The sequence below is a fragment of the Apodemus sylvaticus genome, chromosome 6 (assembly GCF_947179515.1).
Source record: "Apodemus sylvaticus chromosome 6, mApoSyl1.1, whole genome shotgun sequence".
NCBI lineage: Eukaryota > Metazoa > Chordata > Mammalia > Rodentia > Muridae > Apodemus > Apodemus sylvaticus.
Genome location: NC_067477.1, coordinates 9,747,071 through 9,771,961, shown reverse-complemented (window position 1 = coordinate 9,771,961; position 24,891 = coordinate 9,747,071). Strand labels below are relative to the sequence as shown.

Genomic DNA, 24,891 nt, shown 5'->3' with positions numbered 1-24,891 from the left:
GACACTGGCTTTGGGTTTACCTTCTGCCAGCCTCTGCCCGAGGGAGGGGGCAAACACCTTGTGCACAAGCTGGCAGTAGGTTCCAGGACTGGCAGCCCCGAGGTCGATACTGCTTATTCCTTATCTCCCACATTAGATATAAGACAAAAAGGCACTGGCCAGAAGTCTGTGGCAGCCTTGGCCTTCCCTCTCTCAAACTTGGGGTCTCTTAGACTTTGTGAGTTCCTCGTTGCTGAGAAGTGTCCTGTTTTATAAAGCCCTCTCTTACCTATGTTTAGAGTTAGGAGGCTGGGCACCCACATTCCCCATACCCTATCCCAAGGAGGGGTCCACTAAATAGGTGTCAACCACGACAGGACTCCAGCAGCGCCTGAGGCCCAAGTCACCCAGTGTGCTGAGGTCGACAGAACCGTCCAACCTCTAAAACCCCACATCAACACGGCCCGATACCCAGGCCATGTCTCACTTCTACCTACGTCCCGACTGCACATAGAGAAAAGGAACAGCACCCAAAGAACTGGGAGGCCAAAACGTTTAAGTTATTAAATCAAATATACAGAGTGATTCATTTAATATGTACATATTTACAGAAATGCACTTTCACAAGGAGGGTGGCCGGGGCCGGCAGGTGGGCAGCGGCCTGGTGCCCACTGCGAACGCTGACAGCTGGGAGGGGGTCTGTGTGAAGGCACTTGTCACAAGCTTCAATACTGCCGCTGTCCCGGGAGGGAGACCGAGCAGTTGGAAAGGGCACTTCTGAAAGCACAGTTGGAGATCTCTGGAGAGTTCTGGGCAGGAGGAAGCAAGGACAGCAGGCTGGAAGGGCATGAGGCATGGACCAGGTCTGCTTGCCAGCCTTAGGCCACACCAGTGACCTCCAACCCCACTGACAACCACAGGCGCCACCAACAGCTATGGAAACCAGCATCACACGGGCCACCACGGGTCCCACTGACAGCATGCCAGCCCAGCAGCCAACGCCACTGACAGCCATTGGGGGTCACTGACAGCCAAGCCACAAGCCAATGGCCACAGATGTTTCTGACAGCCACAGGTCCCACTGACATCCACAGGCCAGGCCAATTGCCATAGGTACCACCGACAGCCACAGGTCCCACCGAGAACTACAGCCAAGACAACAGCCACAGTCCCACTGACAGCCTCAGGCCATACTGTCAGCCACAGGTCCCACTGAGAGCCACGGGCCACACGGAAAGCCACAGATCTCACTGAGGGCCACAGCCTAGCCCACGACTCTCGTGGGCTTTTGGGCCTCGAGCTAGAGAGAAACCCAAATGAGGAATAAAAAAGAAGATTCTGTAAACAGCGACAGCCTGTGGTAACAAACATTATACGATTTGGTGAGAACACAAACACGCCCTGCTCTCCTGCCACAGTGCGTGCGGACACGGAAACTTTACAAAAATAGCAATGATCCGAGAATACTCCGTTGTTTTCCGCCTGACAGCCATTGAATAATTTATACAAGGTTAAAGAAACGTAAAAAATAAACATTTGTTTTTTGTTTTTGGTTTTGTTTTTTACACAAAATAAAGAAACTATGCACACGGCCTCGGCCTCCTGTGGTCCAGCGGGCAGCGTGGTGCCGGCAAGGGCTCTGGTTGCCAGCCTGGTAGCCGGCTACTCCCTGGCGGCACAGCGCACATCCTTGGTGCTTCTGACGGAGCGGTTGTCCACTTTGGGCCCCGGGGCCCAGCAGGCTGGCCTTCCCAGGGAGCAGCTGGGGTCTTTGGTGAATTTGTGTGAGAGGAACTTCTCTGCCTCTGGGGAGTCCCCATCTCCACGGCTCAGATCCTCCTCGTCCTCGTCCTCCCCGCCAGCCCCGTGGCCGGCTGGGCCAGGCAGTGCCTCGCCTGCCCTGCGGGGCGGCGGTGTGAAGTTTTTGCACTGATAGAGTACGTCCTTGTGGCCCCCGGTACCCAGACCGCTGCCGCCTGGCCGCTCAATGGGGTTCCGGATGGGATTGAGCGGGGCCCACTGATTGTTGGCGCTCTCGTCCCGCGGCAGCCGGCTCCTCTCGCGTTCTTTCCTGCGCTTTCGTGTCCACCACACGCAGATGACCACACAGGTGAGCCACAGCACGCTGAACACGCTGCACAGCACGGGCACCAACAGACCTGGGTAGAAGGAGAGGGGGCAAACATCCCGTGTCCATGTGGGCCGAGCAGGGACTCTGCGGTTTCTAGAACGGAGCGAGGTGGCAGTAGACACCTCATCCCCCCTGAGCGATATCCACCTGCCGATCCCCACTGGTCTCGAGTCTGCAAGCCCCCACTACCCCAGCTTACCTGTGGAAGAGCCACCCATGACAACCGTTTCCACCTTGACCTCGGTGACAGCCAGCAGCAGCGAGCTGTTTCCTCTCTGGGTGATGGCGGCCACGATGGCATGAGCTGTGCTCTGGATCAGGCTGCTATCTGGCAGGTCCCTTGCGGGGCTGAAAGACTGTGGCAGAGGGTGATACTGGGGAACAGCCCAAAGGTACCCTTCCTACATCCCGGGGGTCTGTCATGGCCACTGCCCGGACTCCGATCGGGTCCTAGCCAGATGTTCAGAGGGCGGCCATGGGTAGAGTGGAATCACTGCAGCACTATGCACGGCAGGACCTGAAAGGGCTCAGAGACTGAGGAACTTTGGGAAGCTCGATGAAGTTGGATCTTCGCGTAGAGATGCACCCACCAGAGTTAGGAAGGGGCCCGGCCCGGCCCCTGTCAAACCCCTGCATCCTGTGTGGGGACCACTGGCCTTTCTCAGGCCACTCGGCTCCCTGAAGATCTACCAAACAATACCGGCCCCACAGCTCTCTCTCCTGTGTGCTGGCACCCAACCTGCACCCAAGCCATTTCCCCTTCTCCCCTCTCTCTGAATGCCATACCCCGCCATCATCACATGTCACAAGGCTACGTTGATCTCCTGCCCCAGCGTCCCCCCTTCGCTAACGCCGACCCTGCCTGACCTAGGTAGTCTGCCTTCACCCTGGCCTTCATGGCTACTGCCACTTTCAGGGCTACATCCTTGTTTTCTGGCTCCGGGAGCACCCTCTCCTACTCCTTCCCAAGCCAGGCAGGGATCTATCCAGCAGCCATTATCCACAGCTTCAGAAGCCAAGCAAAGGGAGTGGCTGGCGCTGTGCGGCTGAGCTAGGAGTCCTGGGTATCACTGGCTCATGTGCATCTGAAACTCTTATTTCCTTCCCATTAGCCTGGTACCCGCCCTGTCGCCTCTGCCCTGGACCTGTCAACGCCCCCCAACCCTGCCTTCCATACCACGCAGCCAGCACTGCCTGGCCAGAAGCTCCCTGCTAACCCCACTGGGCTCTAAACCATGCCTCACCATAAAATCCAAACTCACACCCTTGCTGCCTTGCCACAGAGCAGCTGACCCGATGGGCTATCAATGACCACCCGTACTGCATCCCACCCAGCCCCACTCGGCCATGGAGGTGCCCAGAGGGATGCCAGATCTGGCTCCTATCATAGACCCCATTCCACCATGTCAGTGCCTCAAGTCTGCCACTGCCCCACAGGATGCCAGAGCGTCCCTGCCACTGAGGGTCTAGAGGCCTGCTCAGGACGGGTCCCCACCCACACTCACCACAGCCACCTCCACAGCACTGGCCCCTGAGGATGCACGATCGCATAGCAGCAGGAGGAGGTGGTCCCGTGCTGCCGCCCTTGCGGCGGGCAAGGCTCGTATTCCGGAGCAGATGGCGCCCACAGTGGTGCCCTGGGCAGGTGAGCAACGTGTTAGCAGGGTCTAGGGCCAAGATCTGAGGCCATTCATGTCTCTGCTGACCTGATGGGGGGGGGAAGGAGGGTGGCTTGACGGGGAGGGGGGGTTCATGAGTTCTAAGCTCCTCTGTTCTGAGGAACAAGCAGGCTAGTTCGGAACATCCATTGGATGATGATGGGACACAGCAGAAACAGGAACTGTCCTCTAAATGTCAATCCAAAGTAGAGTGGCCCCAGGACCCATGCAGTCAAGGTCCCTGGAGCACTGGGCACGTTAGCAGCCCAGACTGGATCCCCCCCCACACACTCTCTTTCACATACACACTCTCTCTCTCTCTCTCTCTCTCTCTCTCTCTCTCTCTCTCTCTCTCTCTCTCTCTCTCTCCCAACACCACTTAGGATCAGTGCTTTCTCATCCGTGAGCCCACCAGTGGCCATCTAAATGCACAAGCATGGGCTTCTGTATCGACACGAGCTGAGCCGTGCCGTGCGCGGGCAGACTATCGTTCTAGGGGAAAGCTCAGGGATCCTGGGTCCCCCAGGATCGCTTACCTGAGGCACTTGGTCGCGGTTAAAGCGCAGTGTGAGGCGAGCACAGTTGTTGTCCAAATGGGTGGTCCGTGGCAGACAGGGGGTGCTGGGTGGCAGAGGTTCCTCGGTTGTGCACTCCCCCCAGTTCTCACAGGGTGGCTGCAGGCACTGACCCACGGCCTTCTCCCGACACTGCTGCCCTGGTGGGCACTGGGTACTTGGAGCACTGAGCTGGCCAGACAGCAGGCAAGGCTTCCATCCACACCACACCTGGAAGAGACACGCCCAGGAGACAACGTGTCAGGTGCAGGCGGCACACAGAGGCAGGACATGAAGTCGTAAGCCAGTGTCTCTACCACCCAGGGGCCCTAGGGAGGAAGGCAAAACTCCACTCCAGATAGGGTTTTCTGTCAAAATATTAAGAGCTAGGCAGAGCCTGGGGGTGCATAGGAAGAGAGGTGGTCCCAAGATCCCTCCCAGTTCATCACCCTAGGATAGCCCTCAGAAGTGGGTAGCCTTATCAACCTACACCAGCCTCTTGATAGCTGAGTGAGCCTAAAGGCTCAGAGATTACTCAGGATCAGAGTGCAAGAGAGGAGGAGGAGAGGCCGGCCCCACCTTGCTGCAATCTCGGTGGCCATCCAGGCAGCGGCAGCTGTTGCAGTCTTCCATCCAGGAACTCCCGTGTGGGAAGGACATGCCCCGGGACCAGCAGGGCCTCGTGAATATGACCACTGTGGTGAGAAGGAAGGAGCTCAACAGAGTATCCAAGGGCTGGAGGGTGGATCTGGTCTGCGCCAATGGCGGTCACAGCCAGCTTACCTTCCTGGCACCTGGGGCCGGAACGACCTGGCGGGCAGCTGCAGCGGTACCCATTGATCTCATCCACACACGTGGCTCCGTAGGCGCAGGGCGAGGACTGGCACTCATCGATGTCTACAAGGAGAGAGAGCGAGCGGCTATGTTCTTAGAGGTGCACGTCCCATGTAGGGACGTTACCTCAGGCCACCTGACCCACAGAGACCTAGGCTGTCACTCTGCCAGCCTTCTAACCCTCAGGCCCTCACCCGCCTCTACTGCCTCTGTGCTGCGCATGTGCAGGGGCCTCTGTGCTCCACCCTCTCTGAGGTGGCCGCATCCACAGACATCCTCACAGCCAGAGGGAGCATGCGTCCGCCCTGTAGCCTAGCTCCCTCTTCCCAAGATGCAACTGGCTCTTCAGGAAGGAACTGGGTGCTCATAGGACACAGGCATGCAAATGGGAGGAGAGAGAGGGGGCAGTGGCCAGGTCCTCTATCAGGATGTTTATGTCTCCCAGCTCTTGACCCTGAGGTTGTCAGGAGAGGGCCCCAAGCCCGGCCCCTGCTAACCACCTAGGTTGGCCACTTACTGATCCGGCAGTCCGGACCCGCGAAGCCAGGAGCGCACTCGCAGCGGAACCAGTTGACACCATCAACACAGATGCCTCCGTTATAGCTGCAAGGGAGAGGGTGGTCATAAGGGGTTCCCCATGATGGGCCCTGCCCCCCCCACTAGCCTCCTGGGCTGCCACTCACCAGGGCAAAGGGTTGCAGTCATTGGTATCTGGATTTAAGGGGAAAGATAGGGTGGTTATTTCAGCACACACTTGTCCGGCACAGCTCTGCAGCACATCTTTGTGCCCTAGAGGTTCATGGGTAGACCCTACCCTGTCTATTCCAGCCTGACACAGCCGGTGGAGAAGTACGAGGAAGGAAGGCTCAGGACTCCAAGGGAAGCCACCGGGAGCGGGGGCTATAGTTGGAATGAGACCTAAGTCTTAGCAGAAGCCTGAGCCTGCGGAGTGGTGATCGGGGAGGCAGAAGGACCCTGTAGATCCAGCATAGGGGCTGAATTACACAACAGCAGAGCGGGTCTCAAAGTGTGGATGTGTGAGGTGGGCAGGGGAGGAGTGGGTCTTCCTGGAAGTTGGAGGGAGGGATGGGGGGCTGAGTGAAGTTAAGCAGAACCCACAGGCCTCCCCCACCTGAAGCCCCTCCAGCTCACTGTGTGTGCAGGTACGGCCCTCCCAGCCGTCGCGGCAGATGCAGGAGAAGGAGTCTCCACTGCCCACGCAGGTGCCCCCGTTCACACAGGGATTGGGCACGCAGCTGCTGTTCTTGGCTGCGGGGAGGGAGCAAGGCCTTCTTGTGATACCTAGGCAGACCCCAACATGGCTGGGGCAGGCGGCCCAGGGCTGGGGGAGGCAGCAGCCTGGGTGGGGTGCTCACCGATGGTGCAGGTGCTACCCTTCCAGCCGGGAGGGCACGCGCAGCGGAAGGTGTCGCCGCTGTCATAGCACGTGCCACCGTTGCTGCAGGTGTAGGCGTCACACTGGAACTCGCCTGCAAGCGCACGACCTCTCAGTGGGCAGGCCACGCTGACCACAGCAGGGTCCCGGCGGGCGGCCCCTCTGCTCGCTCGCTAGCTCACTCGCCTCACTCATCTGCAGGGACCCCAGGCACTTACGCGAGTGACAGGTCTTGCCCTTCCAGCCATCGTCACAGGCACAGTAGAAGTCGTTGACCAGGTCATAGCAGCGGCCGCGGCTGTGGCAGGGGTCGGGGAGGCAGTCGTTGGGATCTGGGGGGAGGACGCCGGTCAGCGGGGGTCACCGGCGCTGGGGAGGGCTTCACGGAGAAGAGCAAGAGCTGGGCTCAAGCACGTGGGAGCCTGGGATTCCACCCCACGACTTCAGGCCCATGCACGGGGCGGAGTGGGACATGGGGATGGAGCCAGGCCTTAGCCAGGGGTGGGCAGTCCAGGTAGGGCAAGGGTGCAGACTCACTGATGTCACAGAGTTCGCCTTCCCAGCCGCTGGGGCAGAAGCAGCGGAAGGAGTCCACCTCGTCAATGCACGTGCCCCCGTTGCGGCAGGGCTGGCCCATGCAGTCGTCAATGTCTGTGGGAGAGGTCGGGTAAGCTGTCCCCGTGGCTGGCCGCCTTGCCCCCAACCCACACCGACTCCGAGTGCCACTCACTTTCATGGCAGTAGGTGCCTGTGAAGCCGCTGTCACAGATACAGGAGAAGTTTCCCCCAGGCAGGCTGATGCAACGCCCGTGAGGGCCACAAATGCCAGAGGGTGCAACGCCATGTGTCCTGGACCCTGCCTCGAACCCACAGCCATCGATCACTGTGGGAAAGAGATAGACAGGGATCAGGCCCATCTCCACCGAGGGACCTACCCTGCCTGAAGGGCTGCATGATCGCGCACCTCTACATGCCCCGCCAGGGCATGTCTCCCTGGGCACCGAGCAGTTCTTGCCGCCAAAGTCTTCTGGGCAAGCGCAGTAGTAGTCACCCTCAAGGTTGTAGCAGCGGGCGCCATTGAGGCAGGGGCTTGGTTCACAGAGATCCACATCCACCTGCAGGCAAGGAGGCAGGGGGATGAACATTTGTGAATGTCCAGGCCCCGCAGTGCCACGCTGAGCTTGAGGTTCCCGCCCACCCGAGAATGTCCGAGCTCCGTCAGCTGGACGGAAACACCTGTGGGCCACCAGCCCCCTCCCGACGCTCTCGCCTCCACGGCAGCCAAGCTTCCTCTGCCTCCCACAGACAGCATCCGGTCTTGGCTCCTCCTGCCGGCAGGAAGGCCAGCTTCTGACCCCCATGTTGCCAGGCTGCTCTCAGAGCTGAGAGAGGTTCCTAGAGCCAGCACCGCCATGCTCCTGGGACCCAGAGCCAGGCCTCTGCCACCGGCCACTAAGAAGCCCACAAGGCCAGAGCAAAACCGTGTGTAGCTCAGGACAAGGGACATCACCCAATAGGCTAGGTCGGGGTAGCAGCCGTGAGGAAGGTCACCCGATTCTTCCCACGCCCACCCGTGACCCACGATGGCCGCATGACATCAGATACGGATTCTGCTTTCGGGGGTCTTCTTACAGGTTTCCCCTCTGCATGGTCCCATAGAGGGAGTGACGCATATAAGATTGTTGAGACAAGGGACAAAGCCGGGCTTTGGTGATGCTGCGAGCGCCCTCCCACCAAAGCCCCTCTCGGTTCCTACCTCACAGTGCGGCCCAGAGAGCCCCCGAGGGCAGCGGCAGCGGAAGCCATCCGCGAGCTCCTCGCAGATGCCGCCCCGGCGGCAGGGGCCGCTGGCACACCTGTCATACTCTAGCTCACAGTGACGACCTCCAAAGCCCCGTGGGCACACACACTGGTACCCGTTGACCAGGTCCTAGGCGGGTGGACGGGAGGGTGGGTGAGTGAGCCTCGTACAACGCCCCCCATCTCTTCCACCCTCCCAGACTTGGCAGCCTCCTTACCTTGCAGGTGCCCCCATGCTGACACTGCCCGTGGCAATCGTTGATATCTAGAGGCAGAAGGGCATGCGGATGGGGTCAGGGAGGCCCTCTGTGCTCCCCAGCCCCACCCACCTGCGCCGCCCACCCATACTGACTGATGTGGCAGTTGATGCCCTTCCAGCCCGGGAGGCAATCACAGTAATAGCCGCCAATCAGGTTTTTGCAAGAAAAAGCATTAAGGCACGGCTTCCCTTCACACTCATTGGCGTCTGTGAATGAGACAAGGGAGCTGTGGGGCTCGGGCCCCACTCACCCACTGGGCCCTGCGCCTGGCGCCCGCAGCCCCAGCAGTGCCAGTAGCAGCAGCAGCAGCAGCAGCCACATGCACAGCGCACAACCCATGCACCGGCAACCCCCAGGGAACCCTTACCCAGCTGGCAAGTAGCCCCCACCCACTGCTCTGGGCAGATGCACTCGAAGCCGTCCACCTGATCCACGCAGGTGCCACCCGCTGCACACGGATTAGAGGCACACTCATCAATGTCTGCAGGAAGGAGGGGAGGGTAGAAATGGGGGAGGAGTAAGGGTGTGGCCAGCAAACAGGAGGGCGAAGTTAACGGGTACGGACTATGGTCAGTGAATGTGGGGGTCATGTCTAGTTGGCATGGACCCATGGGGTGTGGACAGTGAGTGCAATGGCATGGCCAACGAGTTGGGACACAATACACAAGGGTCTCAGTCTGCAGCAGGAGGCACAGTCCCCATGTAAAGCAGTGGGAACCAATTGTCGTGTGACCACAGTGTCCGCTGTGCAGTAGATTCGTCCACTCCGTCCACACCCCTAAGTGCCGCTGCCCACTCCTACCTCGTGAAGTCCCCAGACACTCACCGAGTGCACAGGTGGGTCCGCTCCACCCTGACGGACAGTGGCATTCAAAGCCAGACGGCACTTCGTGGCAGGAGCCCCCATTGGCACACGGGTTGGAGGCGCAGGCGTGCTCAGCTGCAGAATCAGAACATGAGCGGGGCGGTACCCACGGGGCTCAAGCCCTCCTCCCCAAGCCCACCAGAGCCAGAGGTCACGGGGGTACATCCCACTGTACAAGGCAGTGATCGAGGGCTCAGCCAGGCTCCCTGAGACACATTCCGACCTACCCCGCTCGCAGTTCTTGCCCAGGTAGCCATCTGGGCAGGCGCAGAGGTATTGGTCAGGCTCCGCGTTGATGCAGGTGCCCCCATTGACACAGGGGTGGTGGCTGCCACAGTAGTTCAGGTCTGTGCACAAGGGTAGGGGCTCTCAGGGCCGGGCCCAGCATCAGAGCTTAAGGCCTGGCCCTGCCCACTGCCCACCATCTACCTTTGTCGCAGAGCAGGCCACCCCAGTTTGTCTCGCAGTCACAGTGCCAGGGTTCCACACAGCTGCCATGCACACAGCCAGGGTAGGGGACACATTCGTCACAGAACTTGCCCTGCCAGCCGTAGCTGCACCTGGGGGACCGAGCAACGAGGCCATCAGCTGGGCAGATGAGGAAGGGGTACAGGAGGCAGGCCACCCCTGATGGGTCTCGGCCCTAGAGAACAGCTCTGAACCGAGTAGGGGTTATGACAGGCCGGCCGGCCGGCCTCTGTCACGGGCATTCCCGGCCACTGGCCGGGATGGTCTGTCCAGCTGTCCCGTCACTCCCCCCTGAGCTATTCTAGGACTCAGCTCTGAGCCAGGCTCCACAAGCAGGCGCCTGGAAGGAAGGCCCAGCCGGGGGAGGCCCAGGGGTAGTGCCAGGTGCTGTTCACCAGGTGCTGGGGACACAGCAGCAACCAGGGTCTAAGAAGGATAAAGAGGCATCAGGAGAGTTCCTGGCTGGTCCCAGAGTTCTGTGACCTTGGGTGCCGCCCATATCCTCACTGCTGCTCAGGGGCAGAGGTTTCTCTGACTCCTAGGACAGCCCAACCCAGGGGCTGCCCGGCCAGCCCTATGGGAGGGCCACACTGAGTGTGGCTGAACCCAAAACGCGGGTAGACCTGAAGATCTCATCAGAGGCCATAACCTAACGACCTGGCCCTGACCACACCATGGACTAGTATCTCCCCTGGGGAGTCCCTCAGGACGTAAGTAGGTGGCCAGCGCAGAGCCAGCAGGTAAGAGTCCAGGGCTCCAATAGGGCTGCCCTCTGGGCCCTGGACGAGACTCTGGGGACCCTTCCTTAAAGGCTAAGGTCCTGTGGGGCAGGAATGACGTGCAGGGCACGTCACTTCCACGCTGACACCCGCCACAGGAGTTATTTTTATAGAAGGAAAAACCACAGCCCTTCCTGAGCTGCCCTGGAGCCACACACACAGGCGGTTATCAGCCCGGCTCACCCAGGCTCACATAGGGAAACTGAGGCTGGCTCCAGGGTCCAGCCTGGAACGGACCGTCCAAGGCAGGTCCACAGTAGGCCTCCCATCTCTACTTGGGAGTCTTTTCTCCAGGTGATACGGGGCGTCGAGGGGCAGAGCGGCTGGTGACTAGCCTTGGGTCATTCACCAGGGAACACCAAAGCTAGCTTTGAGCCCAGACCCCGTGAGTGAGTCCCAAGGGCAAGTTCTCCACCCTGGGCGGGCCGTCCCACCCCACGGCTTTCCTGCCAGCCTGCGTTGGTCGGTCCAGAGCCGGGGAGGGTGCAGGAAAGCACGGCCATCTCCGCAGCAGCATCCGGTTGGGGAGTGGTGTCCTCTGGGTGAAACCTGAGCTCTGGACAGCAGGAGGCCGCTGGGCCTCACCCTCTGGCCCAGGGAGAGGTGGGTGGCACTCACCTACCGCCCCTTACCCTGGCCTTCCTCCCCAGTGCTCCTGCCTGTGTGCTGCCCACAGCCTTCCTGCACCGAGGGAAGTTGACTCATCTTTCATCTCCCTCCAGCACTGACCACGCGGGGATGCTGGCACAGCCGGCAAGATAACGTAATACGTAATACACAGTGTGAGTGTGGGGTTAAGGATAGGATTCTGTGTTTACCACCAGTGGGGCACATCTGCCCAGAACCCACGCCCAGCTCCAGCACACTGCTCAGAGCTGTGCTGTAAAACACTACGGGGGGGGGGGGGGGCAGAGGGCTGTGCCTACCCCTCCCCCACCCCCCACCCAGTCTCCCTCCTTGGACGTGGCTCCTGGAGTAAGAAGCCAGCCCACCCTGAGCCACTTGAGTCCTGCTGAGCCTGCCTGAAACCACGCACCGGATGCTCGTCTCCACTGCACACCCCTCTCTTTCTGCCGGGGACCAGCCTAGCTGCTGAACACATCGGCATCCGTACCTGCCCCGCCCCCAGCCCACCTCAACTCCCCGACTCCCTGGCCATCCCCCCAGACCAAAGGGCCCACCATGTGCCTCATCATCCTCATCCGAAAGCACGCAGAGGCATACCCACTGCTCAGAGGATGCCCAAGGACAGTGAGAACCAGGACGGCGGGGGGTGGGGTGGGGTGGGGGGGGGTGGTGACCTGGCAGGCCTACTGTGTGGCTCCTCCAGCCCGAGACGCTCATCCCCAACCCCTTTCCTACGCCCTCTGACCCCCTGGGCCGCCTCCCCAGCTCACACCCCAGGGTGCCGACCTTTGCCCCTCTCCATCCTCTACCCTACTAAGTTGACTGTCACCTCCATCATCTTGATTCGCAGTGGCTTCAACTCTGCTCTAGGCTGCAGGAGCCGCTCCGTCCTCCCTACCTGTCTGTCAAATGTCTCCAAGTGCGGCAGGCCCAACCATTCCCAGCCCCTCCTCTCCACTGGCCACATGCTGTGTTGCCTTGAGGCCAGGCCTGTCCAGTGCACCGTTTTACACACAGTAGCCGCCTTTCCGTAGGCCATCTCTACCTCTGGCACCACAGCTCTGCAGCAGTTTAGTGGCTCAAGCTAGCCGGTCTGCAGGTCCGGCTTCACTGCACCCTCTCTCTCTCCCAAATCAAACTCATCATCAAACCCTGCTTCTGAGGGCATCTGCAGGTCAGCCCACCGGCTCCCCAGTAGACCTCCTTCCTCCCTGCCACACTGTGGTTCTCCTTGGCCTCTCTTGGTAGGGCCCCTCTTCCCCTCTCTCTGCAGACTCATGTCAGTCTCTCCCACGAGCATGCCACTGTGACTTCCTACTGTGTTCACCTGGGCAGCAGACTCCTCACATTTACGTAGCATTCATACATGCATGCACACATGCCCGCATGCACACCACATACATGCTCATCACACACACATATACTTGCATGTATATGTGTACACACGTACACATGCATGCACAAATGCACACACATACTCTTGCATGCCCACAAACACACATGTGCACACACACTTGCACATGCATGCCCATACAGATGCACAAATGCTTGTATGTACACACACACACACACCTTAGCCTCTGCCTCTCGGTGATGTGACTACCTTGACACCCTACCTTGCCCCTTCTAGCTGTCCCATGGAGAAAATGTCACTGGACAAGCCACATGCTCAGGACAGTACATCCCGCTTCATGGCCACAGGCTTTGTCAGGGCAGAGTTCCATTCCAACTCTATGGCATCTGACTGTGCACGGTGGGCACCCGTCATGATACTCCATGGCCTACTAAAGCCCGCGGGGTGGGGGTGCGCTAGCTGCTGCAGGCTCAACAGCAGCTCGGGTGAAGGAGGGAAGGGCAGGCACGGTGCTCACCTGCACTCCCCAGGCACACTGCATCCCCCGTGGAGCAAATTACATCCTTGTTTACACACGGCTGGAACAGAGGGGCAGAGAGAGGCACAGCTGCAGCCAGCCATGCTAGCCCTGCCCAGTGCCCATCCCCACCCCCACACTGGGAGACAGACCCCTCACCTTCTTTGCACTCCTTGCCCATCCAGCCGTCCATGCAAGCCTTGTTGCCGTACTGGTCGCAGGTGTAGTGGCCAAAGAAGTCGTTCCGGGGACGGCAGAACTTGTTGCAGGTGGCACTGTAGTAGTTCTCGTCGCAGCGCACTCGGATCTGCAGCTCCAGGTGTGCCACGTGGCCACTGAAGTGCAGGCTCTTCCAGCGGTCCTCCGGGTTGATCATGCCGGCGTGCGACACCCGCTCGATCAGCAGATCCTCTTTGGGAGCAGCCGAGTTAGCCCGCAGCAGCAGCAGCAGCAGCAGCAGTAGCTGCCCGTCAGTCCCCCAGGGGTGCTGCACAGGCCCTACTAGGCAGCTTCAGGGCAACGGGGCAGCCAGGCAGAGGAAGACTGCCACCCCTGCAGGAGCCAGGGCAGAGCGGACACAGTCCAGGCCCCCAGGAGAGGGTGGGCAGAAGCTCTAACCGGGACCCTGTACGCTAACACTCCTACTTCACCCTCACAAAGATAGGGTCGGGGGCTCCACGCCCTAAGCTTCCGTCCAAGGGCACCACACCAGCATGGGCCATCATTCTCTCCTCCTTCTGCCTCTGGCGCCAAGAAGAAGCACCCTAGTGATCTTAAAGCAAAACTCTGGGAGGCCAGAATGGCCTGTCCCATAGTGGGCCTCCCAGAGCACTGAAGCAGGCTACCGGAGCAGGCTGCAGAGCGCCCGCCATTGCTGTTTGGGGTTTTCTGTGGCAGCTGGTGACAAAGTCCTCCTGCTCCACTTTTTCTCCCTGATGCATTAGCACAGGCCTAGCTGGGTGCTCGGAGCCTTGGGCTAGAGCTCTCCCGGTGGGCTCTGCGCTTTGGTAAGGCCCCCCGACTGCCTTTCCCTGGACCTTGACTGACCCCCACTCTGATCTCTCCCTGTTCACTGGGACTGGGTTTCGTCCTGATCATCTATCGTGCCTAACCTCGGGTCTAATCCATCAGCCGCCCTGTGCCTCTACCTTCTGAGAATAGCCAGAACTCCTTAGCCCCTCAAGCTGCCTATTTCAGCCTCTTTGTCTTGATGCAAGCAGCATCCTCTGGGTCGGCCTTTGTTTTGGCCTTGCAAACTCTGTCCACAGGGCAGCCAGGGCAATACATCCCCAGGAAGAGGCCAGCATCCTCCCTGGCCCAGGAGCCTGCTTGACCCAAACCAAGCCTTACTGATTGCTTCATCTCCCAATCACAAGAACTCCACCCAGATCCTCTAATACTAGCTTGGATCCTGCTCTAGGCCTTTGGACCTGCTGGTCACTTTCTGCTCAAGGAGCCTCCCCATTTGACCACAGAAAACCTCCACCTCTCCGCAAAAAGGCTGAGATGACCTCCCCCCCCACCCCCGCCACGCACATAGACTGCACACAGGACAGCCAGCTTGGAAGTGGTGACCCTCACACTTCATGTTCTAAGGCAGAGAAAATGCCACAAAGCCAGAGAGCCACTTGAGGGTATCCCATCCCACGGTGTCACCGACATGGGCCTCAAAAAGGATGCACTGAAGACGCCAGGGGTGAAGGAACAGTATATGCAGCCCTGTGACGCTACAGGTGTGGAGAGCTCCTTTCCCCAGAGTAAGACCTTCTAGCCATGGGAGCCACTGCCCCAGTAGACGGAGGGCCACGGACCTGGTCACAAGCACTCTGGCCCAGGGGACCAGAAATTCCTGCTGGCAGCTCCCTCCGCCCACCCACTTCCCCCAGTACAGGGCACACTCACCATCTGGAGTGGTGTCATTGTCCCAGTCCCAGGCCTCCACGATGAGGGTGAAAGAACGCTGCAGACACAGAGGAGGGCTGGTCAGGTACCCGAGGCTCCCTCCCACCTGTTGCTATTCAAGATGGGGGCAGCGTGCGTGCCCCTGGCCCTCGTGGCTCTGGGCTGCTCAGGCCTAGCAGAGAACTCTGCTTCACAGCTCTGTGGTACCCTCCCATGCCCATCCATGTCCCCAACACTGGCCCATCGCCTCTACAGACCCCACACATCCCAACTCAAAAGCGGAAGTTTATCTGTGCTGCACCTCTCAGGAGCCTTGGCTCCTTGCTCTTGGGGTCCCCAAGGCCCAGTTCAGCTCCACCCTGTGCAAGCTCCTGAGGTCAGCAAGGGGGAGGGGAGGGGTTCAGGCCTCTGGGGGCAGAGCACCTCCCTGAGGTCTGAGCTGAGGATGAGAATCATGGCGTGCTATATACCTTCAGCCCACTTGAGAGGGCAGTCCCCTGGCTACTCAGCAGTCACACGGAGGTGCTCACCCAACAGGAAAACTATCAGAGTACACGGTCAGTCTCACAACTATTACCTCAGAACACGGTGCTGTGCTAGGCACAGCCTCAGTCCATAACCATGGCCAGCCCTCACCATCTGTCCCTCCTGCCTCAGGCCATGGTGATGAGTGCTACTGTGAGCTGTTACCTTGGCAACATAAGACCTCCCCCTGTAAGAGGGTGGTCTGAGCCCACCATGACCCCAGGCACCCCTTTCTCTGCAGCTTCACGATGCTGAGGAAACCCCGTGTCTTCCTGGATGGCTTGGCCCTCAGAACCCTCCCCCCAGACTCACTGGAGCCCCATCTACTCTGGGCTGAGCCCTAGAACGTATTCCATTGCCTACTCAGCTCGGACGGGGCCTCGTGTTAGGACACCCCGTCCTTTCCCTATCTGTTGCCACTTCCGCAGGCGCACTCTCACTTCCTACTCTGGTGCCTCCGCTGACACCTGTGACATAAGGCTCATGCCGTGTGAACAAGGCCGAGAGCAGGGGGCCTACTGGTCCCCTGGTTCCACGGGCCACTACCAGGCTGCATTCTTTTTTTTTTAATGTATGTATTTTATGTATGTAAGTACTCTGTCTTCAGACACCCCAGAAGAGGGCATCGGATCCCATGACAGATGGTTGTGAGCCACCATGTGGGCTTTGGGATTTGAACTCAGGACCTCCGGAAGAGCAGTCAGCACTCTTAACTGCTGAGCCATCTCTCCAGCCCACCAGGTTTCTTAATACAGTCTAAGCCCCCCCAATCTTCTTCCACTCCCCATTCCCACCCTAACTGCTCCTCTCCCTGGTCTCACAGCAAGCACAGGGCTTCCTGGCCCTATCCAGAGAAGCCTAAGCAATCTCCACAGTGTTGCTGTCGTCTGCCCGGGTGTTGAGCCTACCCAGGTCTCTCCCCACATCACCCTAACCACCTGGAAAGCCATCGGCAGGGCCTCCATTTGGCCAAGGCTAGCTCCCGGGTGATAAGCAGGGTCCTCAGTCCCTTCCCAGGCCTTCCCTGCCCTGCCCCTTCGGCCCTTTCCCCGCCGACTGATTAGAGTGCAGAGCAAAGTTCAGCCTGCCTACAGCCCCTGTATCAACAGACGGAGCCAGAGAAAGCAAGGGACAGGCCCAGGTCATACAGCCCCTAGAGAAATGGGCTATAGCCCAGGGGAGGAAGCACTACAACCAGGAGGAGGAGGGGGGGGAGGAGGGGGAAGAGGAGGAGGGGGAAAAGGGGGAAGAGGAGGAAGAGGAGGGGAAGAGGAAGAAAAGGAAGAGCAAGAAAGGAGGCCAAGCAGGCTGAAGAGAGCAAGGAGTGCGGGATGGAGAGGCCCATAGCACAGGGCACCAGAGACCCCCGCCATGGAATCACCACTGGTTCCCACCAAACAAGCGGCCCGTGAGATCTGAGGCCACCACTCAGGTTCTACACTCGCTCAGCTGCTGCCTAGGAGCAAGGAGCTGGTGGCTGTCAGAGGACAGGGCCAGGCTGGGCCTGAGATCACTGCCACCACCACTGCCACCGGCCAAGGCCACCAGCTAGGTTCAGAGGCAGTAGCCACAGGGCAGGGGAAAGACTCCCTGCACACACCTGCTCTTCGGATGATCCAGGAACACTCCCAGGAAACCCACGCCAGCCACACAGGTAGGGTTACCACCACCTCAGCCTGAGCCCAGGGCTCCGGTTACCTGCTCCCGCAGGGACGTGGCCCGCCCGCCCGCCGCCTGAGAGGGCCTGTCGCCCGCCAGCTGGGCTCCCTACACCTGGATGGCAGGAAGTCATCCAGAGAACCTGAGCCAGGAGGCAGGCGGCACCTGTGGCTTCTCCCCACCTGCCACGGTGCCCCCCGGCTCCTCCCTGCCCCCCGCTTCCAGTGCCATAGCCCTCACTACGAATGGCTGCGTGCATCCCGGCCTGGGAAGCCAAATCCTACAGAGGGACAAAGGCGGCTGGGCTGGAAGCCTGCAGGACCTTGGATCTTAGAGCAGGTGGGGGCTGGGAAAAACTGGAGGACTACGGGAGAGACAGAGAGCTACCACCTGCCCAGGTTCCCCAGAAGCAGAGAGAAAATCCCGGGCCCTCCTTCTAGGGCAGTCCTCCTGGGCCACCTGCCTGAAGGCTTCTGGAGTTCTATATCTTACAGCCTCTTCCCGAAGCCTGGCCCCAGACACACCCCCAACCGAGTCCATCACCGTCTGGTCAAACTCCAAGTCTAACTGTAATCCCCTCACCTAGCCCCTAGACAGAGCTAAAAGGACAGCAGAGAAACAAGGAAAAGCAAACGGAGGACCAGGGGTGCCCCCTGGCCCCACAGGCAGGGTACTCAGCAGCCCAGCCTCAGGTTCAAGGCCTGGTCTACTCTAGCTGTCTCTATCTTGGCCCCTGACAGAGCTCAAGACTTGCTGCCAATGTCCAGAGTCTTGAACACAGACACATTTCCTGAAACCAGAATGATGGAGAGGCCTAGGCCTCTGTCACCACTGCCACTACTGTCACCCAAGAGATAACCTCTTAGGCTCCAGGTTGCTGGACTACAGGAAGAGACGGTAGGCCAACCTATGCCAGAGCTTGGATAGGCCCAGCCCACATCAGAGATCAGCAGAGGCCCAGCCCAGGTGCGCTGCTCACCCACTGCTGGAAAACCCAGGCTCCCACTTGAAGAGGGAAGCGGCCTGTGTGGCCCCTCACATGCCTCACAGCCAAGGTCAGGATGAGGTGTATGGCCCTACTAGATCAGGACTTTGCCTGGTTCCCCGGGATCTCCCAGTGGCCCAGCCCACTTCCCATTCTGTCTGGACACTGTGACAGTACCTTTCCTGCCAGCCCAGTGTACAGCATCCACCCCTCACCCATCTCACTACAGTCCTGTTACAAGGGCCCCATCCGCTTCCATGTCTGAATCCTCCACTAGCAATTTCTGCCTCAGGGGTCCCTCATGTTGCTGGCTATGGAGAGCCCTACTATAACGCACACCACGCGGCCTGGATCAAGACACCCAACCTATGAGGGAGCCAGTGAGGTACAGAAGAAAGTGGCCCCTGCCCCTAGCTCTGACCGAGGAGGATTCCTGGTCTTATGGGGATGCTGTGGGAGACAAGTGCCTTAGCGTGGGTTGTGCTGAGGAAACCAGTGCTCATCCAAGTCCCAAAAGGCACGGAGGGCAGCGTGGTCCTCTGGTGGACATGCAAGGCACACATTCTAGAATAGCCCACCTCTGTCAGAGAGTCAGCCCTCTGTCCACGCTCCCGGATCTGCTCCACCCCTCTGCTGGGACTACTTACATTAGCCCTCCATCCTACTGGGACAGCCCTCCCCTGACCACCTTGTTTCCCTCCTCCCTCAAGTACACATACAGCCATGTGCTGGAGGGCCAGTAGGGGAGAGAAAGGACTTCCGCAGGACAAAACTACATTGGGGACTTCAGTTGGGGACATGCTGGGCACCCTACAGCCTCAGCTTCAGGAGTCCCAGTGAAAAAGGCATTGCATGTCTCAGGGGAGGGAACCAGGTTACAGAGCTGCGGCTAGCTCAGCCCTGTTAGCCTGAGAAACCGGGCCGTCGCAGACCCACCTGACCCCCCCCCCTCTCTCTCTCTCACACACACACACACACACACACACACAACCCCAGAAGCACTGTGGAGCCCACACTCTACTATATCACCATTTTTCCAGCTCTGACAGTGCAAACATCACTGGTCTGCCTGCTACCAAGGAAAGAGACCGGAACAGGGCTGCACCCTGGGCTCAAAAGGCAAGCTGGTCGGCCAGAGACCTCCTCTCTTTTGGCAGCCTTTCCCAAGCACAGTCCCACTAGACAGGCCAGCAAACACCTTGCCGTCCACCAAAGGAAACGCCGAATGTGCCGTCCACCAAAGGAAAGTTCCCGCTCTTCTCAGAACTCTCCATCAACCACCTGCCTCAGCCCACGTAGCTCAAGCATGCGTGGTGAACATGGCCTCCCTGCTGCTAGGTATAGGCAGGCACCAGAGCCACTCCAGGGAGCACACACATCTCCTGAGGCGATGTGCAACACGCCCGACCTGATGGGGGTTGCTGCGGCTTTCCACATCGAAGAATCCACTCAGAGAGGCTCTGAGGCCGGCACGAAGCCATGGCCACCTCGGCGCAGGCACAGGAGGAGTTGTGAGAAGCCTATGCTCACTCTTGTCCACTTTCCACACCGTCCCGTCCTTCCACCAACCCAAGGAACCCAAGTCCCAGCTGGTTCTCGCTGTCCCCAGGAACCAAATGCTCCAGTGGGCACCCGGATTCCAAATGTCCCCTGGCTGATGGGACGGAGATGAACTTGTGGCAAAGCAAGCAACATGGCCGCAGGGCTGTTGCTGAAGAGCGGAAATACCAAGGTACTGGTGTCAGAGCGCCAGCTCCGTGCCTGGCAGCCAGGTCACGCAGCAAGACGGGAGAAGGAGGGAAACAGAACTGGCCCCCCAAACACGAGATACCCTTCAACCCCGAGACTTCCATCCATGCTGGAAACCCATCTACCCTGAGGCATCTGAGGAAAGTGGCGGGGAACAGAAAGTTAAAATGTCCCCAAGACTCGAAGGAAGGCAAGGGCCTGTCCCATCCCGTTCCACAGCAACCGGCCGGCCAGCGGGGCAAAGAGCCACAGGGACACGCGTTGGCCCGCCACATTCCTCCAGGCCCTCCCTGCCCCCACACCCACTGCTGCCAACTCGAGCAGAAAACACATCCTCAGGTAGCGATTTGGAGCCACGCTGGCTTGGGCCCAAGTGCAGATGACAGGCTGTCGGCCCTGCTCAGACCTGCCTGCTGTGCTGCTGTGGGGGTGAGGGGGCAGGGCCAATAGTAACTGCCTAGGGCCCCTCCCATGCCTACCCTTGCCTTTTTGCGTCTCAGGGATAAACTTCCTATCACAAGCCCCCCAGGGTCAAGGAGACCTGGCTAGGCAAGGGTACCCTACGTATGGGGCAGGAGCCTAGGGAAAGGTCAAGATGGAGGCACAAGCTGGGTGGCCTTGGAAGAAATAGTTGTTCAGGGCTCAGAGCAGGAGAGCAGGGCAAACCCTGCCCACCCATGCCTGAAAAGTCTCTTTCAGGACCAAGGCCTCAGGCGGACCCACTCGATGGCTCTTGGTAGCTGGACCAAATCTATGTCAGGAAAGCTTGGGCCATTGCCTGATACCTCACTCTGCTCCCTAGTCCCAGGCATCCAGACCCACCCTTACCAACTGCTGTTAACCTGATTCTCAAGGCTAAGTCCACATTCATGCCTACCTAATTTCACACCTGCAGACAATCAGGTAAGGGTATGAGCCAGGTCCAGAAAATGAATAAAAGCCAGCACCATAAGGCTCCCTGCTCCAGGCCTTTCCACCACAGCCATCGGATCTGTCTCCCTGAAAGCTGGATCCCCACCGCTCGTCTTCCGAGCATGCCCAGACTTGGGTTCCTGCCTGACCTGACCACCCCTAAACAGGCAGGATGCTTCCCAATTCCAGAAACTAACAAGCAAAATAAAACATCCACTAACAGCGGTGCCGTAGAGGGTTACAACTTGGAGCCTAGTGTCTCTTCCCTTTCGGAGGGAGGGGGGTCTTTCCATCTGTAGCAGCTTCTGCCAACACACACAATCAGGCCATCCCTGCGCAGGTCCCAGGCGCCTGTCCGTGCCCCCGGGCATCCAGGAAACTGCAGGGCAGGAGCAGGCTGGCCGCGGGCCCGGACGGCTCCGCCAGGGCCTGCCCCGGACCAGCCCCAGCACGCGCAGCGCACATGCCTGCACAGCCTGCCGGGCCGCAGGCGCCTCGCACCTCCCCACGCACTGACACGCGCAGGGCGACGTAGGCACACTCCGAGGGCCGCCGTGCACGCGGACCTCGGCCACTCCGCCCCTCCGCGACCCCAAGCCTATCGGCCCCCGGGAACCCCGCGCGCCCACGTGGCCAGGCGCGAACCTGGTCGCAAGAGCACGCGCCCCAGGCCCGCCCGCGACGCGGCGCCCCCTGCCGGCCCCGCCCCGTCTGGGCGCGCGCGGCCCGCACCCGCGCGGCCGCAGGTGCTGAAGGGACCGCGGCGGGCGCCGAGGCGCGCAGGGAAGCTGAGTGCGGGGGAGGGGCGCACGTACCGGCCAGGCGAACTGAAAGGGGATGACGACGAGGCCCGGGTCTTGGTGGCCGCTGGTCCGAGACCGCGCGCGCGCTCGGTCCCCCGCAGCGCCCGCCGGCGGCAGGTAGAAGGAGTTGCCACCCAGCACGGGCGTGGCGCCGTAGCCGTAGCTGCAGGGCCCCGTGGGCGTCACCTTGGCCTGGTACTCCTTAAGGCACACGCGCACGTACGTGTCGCACTCGTCGCGGCCGCAGCCCCCCGCGCGCGTCGTCCGGCCGTCGCCGTCACAGCAGGCGCCGCTCAGCAGCTCCCCGTTCACGTTCCGCAGCGCGCTCAGCTGCAGCTCGAAATAGCCCATGGGCCGCGTCGCCTAAAAATAAGGCAGCGCAGAGTGCAGGGAGGCGCGGGCCGGGGTCGCCGAGCCTCCGCCCCGCCCCCACCCTCGCGCCGTTCCTAGGGCTCCGGACCGCGGCCGCTAGTGCGCCGCCTGGCCCGGGGGAGCGGCCCGACCCGGTGCGCCCCGTCCGCGCCCGTCGCCGCCGCGCGCCCCGCTCACCTGCACGCACAGAACCAGCAGCAGCAGCAGCCGCCGAGGCAGGCGTCCCCAGCCGCGTGCCCGCATCGCCGCCTCGACCCCGCCCGCGGCCCCGCCGCCGCCGCCGCCGCCCGCGCCCGCTATAGCCGCCGCGCCGGCCTCCAGCGCCCGCCCGCCCGCCCTCCGAGCCCGGCGGCGCACAGGCGGCGGCGGCCGCACAGGCGGCGCGGGCGGGGTCGAGCAGTGCGCGCGGGCTGCGCGGCGGGCGTGCAGGGGAGGCGGCGGCTCCGGCTTACTGCAGCCGCTCTCCGGCGGCCGGCCCGGCTCCCACCCGGCGGCGGCGGCGACGGCGGCGGCGGGTCCTGGCCTCGGCTCTGCGCGCCCGCGCTCCCGGCACCGCAGCCAACAAGTTCGGGACGAGACTGACAGCTCGCTCGCCCATTCGTCACCCGCGCACCTGCATATGCATGAGGGGGCGGGGCCTCGCGGTGGGGTGGGGCCGTGGGGGGGTGCTGGGGGCACCCCGAGCTTTAAAGGAGGCGAGGGTGCGGTCTGTGCGCGGGGCGGCGGGGCGCGGGGCAACTGAGCTGTGACTTCTCCTGTGCCCAGGCTCGCCGAGGTGGGGCCTTTTCTGCTCCAGAATTCTCGCCCGGGTTAACAGCCTGGGAATGAGTGGGGCGCCCCCTGAGGTCACTGCCTTGGTCCCCTCCCATCAGAGCGCAGCCACTCGCGCTGCTCTTGGTCCCAAGGGAGATGCTGCCTGCTGCACACATCAGGATTTTGCCCCCACGCAGAGTGGGTGGGGCTCTGGGACCCGAGTGAGCCCAACTCCTGGTGCGCCCCCTTCCCTTGAGGAATTTCCCCCCAGCTCCGCAGCCTCCTGCCACTTTCACGCCGGCTACAGGGGGCGCTGCTCCCCTCCGGTGCTCAGCCCTCCCTTCCTCCAAGCGCACAGGTTGAGTAGCCAGTCAACAAATGCTCCTTCCTGCAGGCTGTTCCCGATTCCAAGCTGAGGTGGTGGCCATCGCCAGACTCTCTTATCTTCAAGGAATGCGCCGGCCAGAGGTTCAAATTTAGGGGAAAGGAAACAGGCATAAAGGATAGTAGTACGTGTCAAGAGAGCTACCCGAAAAGGACTTTCCAACAGTCTGGGAGTCTTGGTCACAGAGTCCGGGTGTCCCAACCCTCCATTACCATTTCTTGACCCTGTTCCTAGGTGGTCATTTCCCCTTCCACATGTCAATACCAAGGGTTCTTTGTCTACAAGCTGCCTCTCTCCCACTCAGCAGGGCCTCCCTTCCCAATGCCAGTGGTTAGTCAGTGATTGGTGAAGTGTTACTCTCCCCTTCAAAACCCCACACTAGCTGGGTTGTCATGTCCCCCCAGGTTCTTCTCCCTGGTCTCGCTGACTGGACCAAGTCACTGCCAGACAGGACTTCCTCGGGGAAGAAGTTCTGATACCAGTGAATCAGAGGCACAGGAGAAGGCAAGTGGGTCAGGGGTACTACCCATTCTCCTGGGCAGTGCCAGGCAGCCTACACAAGGAGCTAAGCCATGGAAAAGCCCTGATCCAGTGTGTCCGCCCTACCACTGTGTAAGGACCATGGAGGATCTCCTGCAGAAGCGAAGCAATAGACCTGAAACCCCCAGTACTTGCAGCGTTCCTGTCTGCTCAGAGTGTCCCGACTCCAACCTGAGCCCAGGGAGCCCACAGGCAGGTAGGGTAGGTGACAGATGAGGCAGACACAAGCCAGGCCTGGCTACACAGAGAGCCCCTTCCCCACACCAAATAAGGGAACTGGTGCGTATTAAGAATCTCCCTGTTGTTTGCATCCCTTAAGAGACATCCCCTTAGCAAATTCATCTTCACCTTCCCTCTTGCCTGGAGACAGGAGGAGGAGAGAGAGCCTTAGCTTCCATGTTCACCACCTCTGAGGCACTCAGCCAAGCTGTGAACTAGGCAGCCACAGCCCAGGCCTACCTGCAGGGGCCTCTGTCTGAAGATGGATGACAGCTTAGACCAGCAAACCATGAGTCCAAACCAGGCGGGGGGTCCTCTCTGAGACCCAGCGGGTAGGTAGGTAGGGCCAGCAAGTGAGGAGGAGGAGGAGGAGGAGCAACATGCCAAAGTTCTGGGGCTGAGGGCACCTGACAAGGGCTTGAGAGGACAAGACAGCCCAGCCAAAGCGGGAGGCGATCCCGTAGTCAGTCTTCCTGCTGAAACCAGTGAGAAGTCACCAAGACCAGGGCTGGGATGTGCCACACCATGACTTACACTTTCACAAGGTCCCTGGCAAAGGCATGAGGGGGTACAAGGGAAGTCAGGTGACGCCGCTGACATGGGGCTGTCCAGAGGCACGGGCATAGTCGGGACAAGGACTGAAGGTGCAGGGGTTAAGGAAAGGGAGTTTAGCATGGTGCTGCAGCCCCTCCCTGCTGTCAGCCGGCTGTGAAGGGGACAGGCCAGCAGGCAGAGCCATGGTGTGCTGACAAGGGCTTCTGTGTGGCTGCCTGACTCGGCCTACCTGCCCCCACCCCATTCCCAGCTAAGGACTGTGGGTGCAGTGACCCAGGGAAGCATTTCTTCCATCTGGTTAAGACACAGG

General features: G+C 60.5%; 1 protein-coding gene across 2 annotated transcripts; it reads right to left on the bottom strand.

Moving 5' to 3' along the window:
* Positions 1 to 533: 533 nt before the first annotated feature.
* Jag2 (jagged canonical Notch ligand 2) lies at positions 534 to 22,724 on the bottom strand. Of its 2 annotated transcripts, XM_052184895.1 has the most exons (26): positions 22,307 to 22,724; positions 21,770 to 22,120; positions 15,125 to 15,182; positions 13,382 to 13,633; positions 13,223 to 13,283; positions 9,907 to 10,037; positions 9,705 to 9,824; positions 9,439 to 9,552; positions 8,980 to 9,093; positions 8,705 to 8,818; positions 8,571 to 8,617; positions 8,309 to 8,482; positions 7,517 to 7,667; positions 7,283 to 7,435; positions 7,090 to 7,203; positions 6,771 to 6,884; positions 6,533 to 6,646; positions 6,309 to 6,425; positions 5,840 to 5,867; positions 5,674 to 5,759; positions 5,106 to 5,219; positions 4,902 to 5,017; positions 4,305 to 4,553; positions 3,616 to 3,747; positions 2,310 to 2,466; positions 534 to 2,138 (listed from the first exon to the last, which is right to left on the bottom strand). In XM_052184895.1, exons 1-26 carry the CDS (start codon positions 22,370 to 22,372, stop codon positions 1,642 to 1,644), a joined length of 3,744 nt encoding a protein of 1,247 aa, XP_052040855.1. In that variant the 5' UTR covers positions 22,373 to 22,724; the 3' UTR covers positions 534 to 1,641. The 2 variants fall into 2 exon arrangements, with proteins under 2 accessions (XP_052040855.1, XP_052040856.1); XM_052184896.1 differs by lacking the exon at positions 8,705 to 8,818 and having other exon boundaries at positions 22,307 to 22,723.
* Positions 22,725 to 24,891: the final 2,167 nt, after the last annotated feature.